Source organism: Hemiscyllium ocellatum, chromosome 5 (genome assembly GCF_020745735.1).
Source record: "Hemiscyllium ocellatum isolate sHemOce1 chromosome 5, sHemOce1.pat.X.cur, whole genome shotgun sequence".
In the NCBI taxonomy this organism is placed as follows: domain Eukaryota; kingdom Metazoa; phylum Chordata; class Chondrichthyes; order Orectolobiformes; family Hemiscylliidae; genus Hemiscyllium; species Hemiscyllium ocellatum.
In genome coordinates, this window is record NC_083405.1 from 84,483,998 (window position 1) to 84,489,997 (window position 6,000).

At 40.9% G+C, this 6,000-nt stretch overlaps 1 protein-coding gene across 1 annotated transcript in view; it reads right to left on the minus strand.

Moving 5' to 3' along the window:
- LOC132816099 (pituitary tumor-transforming gene 1 protein-interacting protein-like) overlaps positions 1 to 5,587 on the minus strand; it is a 66,362-nt gene extending 60,775 nt beyond the window's left edge. Inside the window, exons 1-3 of the mRNA XM_060825540.1 lie at positions 5,461 to 5,587; positions 1,969 to 2,021; positions 8 to 116 (exon numbers count right to left, since the gene is read on the minus strand). Of these exons, the coding sequence (XP_060681523.1) occupies positions 8 to 116; positions 1,969 to 2,021; positions 5,461 to 5,557 (259 nt within the window). The 5' untranslated portion in view covers positions 5,558 to 5,587. The remainder of the gene's footprint in view (positions 1 to 7; positions 117 to 1,968; positions 2,022 to 5,460) is intronic.
- Between the last annotated feature and the right edge of the window lie 413 nt (positions 5,588 to 6,000).

The following is a 6,000-nucleotide window of genomic DNA, read 5'->3' on the forward strand; positions in this document are numbered from 1 at the left end:
TTCTTACCCCAGCAAACTCCCCAACGAGCTTCGTTTAAAGGGCATATTGAACTGGGAGGAATAATAGTTTCAACAGGATACTTCATGCAACGTTGATCAACAAAACACCAGAGGCACTGAAAGAAAAAAGTTCAAAATGTGTGTTAAAACTGTCCATGACCAAGTAAACTGAAGTTTTATGAGTGCAATCTGTGCCATTCCATACTCACTTCTATCATGCCTTAAATTTGAATCACTTTTCTAAACTAACTACACAAGATCTACCACATTTAAGTTAAACATGTAAAGATTTTTTAAAAATAATAGCATGATCCACTTTACATATAAAGAACGTTCCAGGTGAGGTCAGAAATTTTACAAGGCAGTATTTACAAATACTACTCAGGAAAACGAGAACAATACAGCTCAAAAACCAGTGTCAGAATTAATGGAAATCTTTAAATTTTTTTTCTCAAGTTCTTTTGTTTACAATGTCTGAACTGTTTGTAATCTTTAATGTTAAACTCCAACTAAATTTACAGTGCATATTCTTTAAATAAAATCAAAGAGTGCATTTTTGATCATTCCATTCTAGTTCATTTGAAGACCAGGGCTACAGGTGTGTCCTCCTGTAAGATGCAGGGTGCATCAAACTTAGTTTCTTTAAATAATAAAAGCAGATAGTGGAGAAACACAGCAGGTCCAGTAGCAACTGCAGAAGGAGAAACCGAGTTAATGTTTTGAGTCAGATATGGCTCTTCCAACATCTGCAGTATTTTGCTTTTATTTACTTTTTAAAACATCTGACATCTACTAAAAAGCTTGAAGTATTTCAAGATGTTTAAAGATTCTAAATGGAGTAATCCAGGATAATTCTGACAAGATTACTAATAAATGCAAATTCACCATCCAAAAGTTTTCAGTCATTACATTGCAACTAAGTTTGCAAGTTCATTTCAGATACTAAAGGAGTTGGCAACTGAAAGTACAGGACTTTTGCAAGGATGGGTTTTAATTAGCAGAGAAGTATTTTTGTTAGGAAAGAATGGGATTAGCTGTTTCTCTTGTTAGGAGCAGAAAATTGTTTCTAAACATTTCTAAATATAAATCGTATTTATTGTGAATGAAATGCATCCTGTAAACATCAACAGGAATAAATAAAGAGTACTGCTACAATGTTGTCTTTACAATGCAAGTACCTTGAAAGCAGATAAAATTCTCCAAACTGAATTCTGAGTTCTCTAAGTTTGATGGGTGTTATCTGTTTACATTCAGCAATGTGCATCAAAAGTAAACCGATACCAACCATCTAGGACAATGAAACTAATCTGTCAAAACAGTAAATGAATGGTTATTTGATAGGTTCAATTAAATCAATGTCACTGCAATTAAAGGTAATTTCCTTTTTTTCAAAATATTCCTAATATACATGAAGGAATCTCAGTGTGAAATAAAGAACACTTACAGAAGAAATCAATAAGTAAACACATAAGCAGGTGAATACAATTGCTGTTTCAAATTATTGTTATGGGAAAGTCAACCTGTGACTTTTAAAACTAAAATGACACATTTGATAAGATACCAACTGCAAATATTTGCCACTTGAAGACCAAAGAGTACCATGCAAATTGCAATGGCAGTAAATGGAATCTGTCCGATTCAGATTTTCAAAATTGAAATCAACTGATTAAACAATGTTATGTGGGATATGTTCATGAGGTAAGAATCCTTGGCTGACAGATTGTGGAGATCAATTTTTGAGATCAGCACAAGAATGTTACAGTTACTGATGACGTTGCTAACTACAGACCATTTTAAGGACATGATCCTGATTGAAACTTTATAAGCAAGTTGTTCTTGACATCTACGCTAATGAGTTTCATACTGCTAAAGAGCCAAAATTATTTTACCCCTCCCACAGATGAATAAAGACGCAAACTATAAATTTCAGGATATTCATTTATAAATTGATAAAATTGTGATACTTACACTGACATTTTCCAAGCACTCTTCACAAGATGTATTTGTAAAATCTGAGCAATCTATACAAAAGCAAAGAAAAACTAGTGGCAGAAGGTACGATTTTGTTTTCATTAGTTGTTTGAACATGACATCAAAAGAAAATTAGAATTCCTACTAAAATAGACATAGACAGCACAGACAGGTCCTTCAGCCCACGATGTTGTGCCAACCATTGATCCTCATGTATGCACCCTCAAATTTCTGTGACCATATGTCCAGCAGTCTCTTAAATGTCCCCAATGACCTTGCTTCCACAACTGCTGCTGGCAATGAATTCCATGCTCTCACAACTCTGTGTGAAGAACCCACCTCTGACATCCCTTCTATACTTTCCTCCAACCAGCTTAAAACTATGACCCCTCGTGTTAGCCATTTCTGCCCTGGGAAATAGTCTCTGGCTATCAACTCTATTATGCCTCTCATTATCTTGTATATCTTTTTTAGGAACCCTCTCCTCCTCCTTTTCTCCAATGAAAAAAGTCTGAGCTCAGTCAACCTCTCTTCATAAGATAAGCCCTCCAGTCCAAGCAGCATCCTGGTAAACCTCCTCTGATCCCTTTCCAAAGCATCCACATCTTTTCTATAATAGGGTGACCAGGACTGGATGCAGTATTCCAAGCGCGGTCTAACCACAGTTTTATAGAGCTGCAACAAGATCTCACGATTCTTAAACTCAATCCCCCTGCTAATGAAAGCAAAACACCATATGCTTTCTTAACAACCTTGTCCATTTGGGTGGCCATTTTAAGGGATCTATGTACCTGCACACCAAGATCCCTAGCTTCCTCCATCTTATGTAAGCTACCTTTTTCCTTTTGACGAGAAGCTCCACCGCTCTCGTCATCCAAGGTTCCTTTATCTTACCCTTCTTGCCTGTCTCAGAGGGACATATTTAACAGGGACATCCTTAAAAAGTCTCCACATATCTATAGTGCCTTTACCATGGAACAATTGCTCCCAGTCCATGCTTCCAATCACATCATAGTTTCCTCTTCCCCAATTAAATATCCTCCCATTTTGCCTAATCCTCTCCTTCTCCATAGCTATGTAGAATGTGAGGCAGTTATGGTCACCATCACCAAAATGCTCTCCCACCACAAGATCTGATACCTGCCCCAGCTCGTTTCTGAGCACCAAGTCTAGAATGGCCTCTCCCCTCGTCGGCCTGTCAACATACTGATTTAGGAAACCCTCCTGAACACACCTTACAAAAACAGCTCCATTCAAATCTTCTGCTCGAAGGAGGTTCCAATCAATATTGAGCATAAGCCCTTCATCAGGAATGCTCAGGGCTTATGCTCGAAACGTCGAATTCTCTATTCCTGAGATGCTGCCTGGCCTGCTGTGCTTTGACCAGCAACACATTTGCAGCTGTGATCTCCAGCATCTGCAGACCTCATTTTTTACTCCAATCAATATTGGGAAAGTTAAAGTCACCCATTACAACAACCCTACGTCCACACTTTTCCAAAATCTGCTGACCTATGCTTTCTTCAATCTCCCTGCTGCTACTGGGGGGCCTGTAGTAAACCCCTAACGAGGTGACTGCTCCCTTGCTGTTCCTAGTTTCCACCCATGCTGACTCGGTAGGCAGATCTTCCTCGACAGTGGAAGCTTCTGTAGCTGTGATACCCTCTCTTATTACTAGTGCTACACCCCCTCCCCTTTTCCCCCCCTCCCTATTCTTTTTAAATGCTCTAAACCCTGGAACATCCAGCAACCATTCCTGCCCCTGAGAAACCCATGTCTCTGTTATGGCCATAATGTCATAGAGCATGGATCAGTACCTGGTGCTAAGTTCATCACTTTTATTCATGATATTCTTGCATTAAAGCAAACACACTTTAACTGATCCCTTGGTTCCTTCCCAGGAAAATCCTTCCCACTAGCTGGTCTACATCTTGCTATTGCCGCATCTACATCAACTCTCATCTCCGGTATACAGCTCAGGTTCCCACCCCCCTGCCATACTAGCTTAAACCCTCTCGAACTACTCGAGCAAACCTTCCACCCAGGTCATTGGTCCCCTTCCAGTTCAGATACAACCCATCTTTCTTGTACAGGTCCCACCTTCCCAAAAGGCATCCCAATTACCTACATATCTGAAGCCCTCCCTCCTATACCTACTCCTAAAAGCTTGGATGATTAGGAATATCAATGGAAATTCACAGGTTTGACTTGTATTAACAAAAACATTGTTATTGTGAGATAGAATTCCCCTTGTGGTTATCCACCCCCTGTCTGGAACAACTGCACAGTTATTCTACTATGGGCTTAAACATCTTCAAATCAAAGAATTTCAACAAATGGTTCAACGAAACAACACTAGACCAAGAAACTACATGTTTAGTCTCCATTGTAGTTGCTGAAATGTAAATTGAAACCAGTGTTTGACATGGTTTTGGAAGCTCTCCCTTTTACCAGTTATTGGCCTTTATATCCTCTTAAGTGAAAACTTCATCAAGTTGTTCTTAAAATCTGTATTCTTTCACTTGAACCTGTCAACCTCGCCACAGTAATAGACATGACAATTGTTATATTCATCACAAACAAGCATTTTATAATTAAATTATTACAATCTAAGTAAATTAGAGCATTGCTTTTTTTCTAATTCTGTCTCAAATTAGAAATTTCTTCACAAATAGTACACCTGACAAATAACAAAGTTAACTTACTGATCTGAAAACACGATCACATATGGAAAGCAAATGACATGACAAGCATAAGATGAACACTAGACATGGTGAAGAAGTATGTTTACATGATAAACACTCAGTAGGTGGAATGCACTATCTGAAAACATGGAGGAAACATCTTCAAAATAAATCGTTAAGAGAGAATTTAAAAGTTATTTCAATGGAAAAAATGCAGGGTTATGAGAGAAAAAAGTGAGGTCATGGGAATAAGCAGATTGCTCTTGCAGAGGTGTTGACATAGGGTTGACAGGCTTTCTATGTTGTAACAACGCTATTCTCTCGAAGAAGTGTTCAACTAGTGGAGGAGCACACATGGGGGCAGGGGGCACTACTGGGGTGATGTTAGGGCACTAAAGGAGGGGGTAGGTGTGTGTTGATGGTGGATGCTAGTGTGAGTAGGTGGATGGGCACTCATAGGTGAGTGCGTTGGGTGATACTGGGGTTGTTTGCTAGTGGGTGGGGGGGAAGAAGATGATGCTGGGGGGAATGGGCAGGCCTAAAATGTGCAGGAGAATGCTGGAAGGGGGGGTGGGGGACCTTGAACGCAAGTGAGGGAGGTGGGTGAGTGAAACCGAGAGGGTGGGTGCTCGTTGGGGGTGGGAGTGGGTGACATCAAGAAGGTGGGTGGGTGAATGTCTCATATTGAAGGGGGGGGGGGGGTTGATATTGGGCGCTCATTGGGGGCGGGAGAGGAGGTGAAGGCTCTCCGCGGGCACGGAATGACATTTGACGACCAAGAGCCGAGAGAAGACGGCGCTCTTACCTCTCATGGTCGGTCCGAGAGTGACCTGGCTCCCAACGGGTACCATAAACAGCAGAAAGAGGAGGACAGACATTGCCCTCATTACCACCAACTCCATGTCGTCGCTTTCCCTTCCTGAGCGGCCAGGAAACCCCGCCCCAGATAGAGCGGTGCGCAGGCGCCAGCCCACGCGAGCCCACATCCAGGGTATCAGCATCAGAGCTGCTGCTGCTGCAGCAAAACTGTACTCCTCACTGTATAATGTGTGTGTGCAATGGTGCCATCTGCCCAGAAACCTGAAGTACCAGTGTGAAAGCTCTAAGTGTTACAGATACAGTACTCAGCAGGTCAGGCCTTACCTGTGGACACAATGAAATACAGTTAACCCATCACCTTCCTTCAGATTTCAAGGTGAATGTGAAAGCAGGAGTGTCTAACTGTCTCAATGGACCCAGTTTTATTTCCAGCTTGTACGCTGCTCTAAAAAGCCAACTCGAAGCTTTGAAAATAAAAACAAAATGCCGGACATTTCTCAGACAATATCGATAATGTACAATGAAA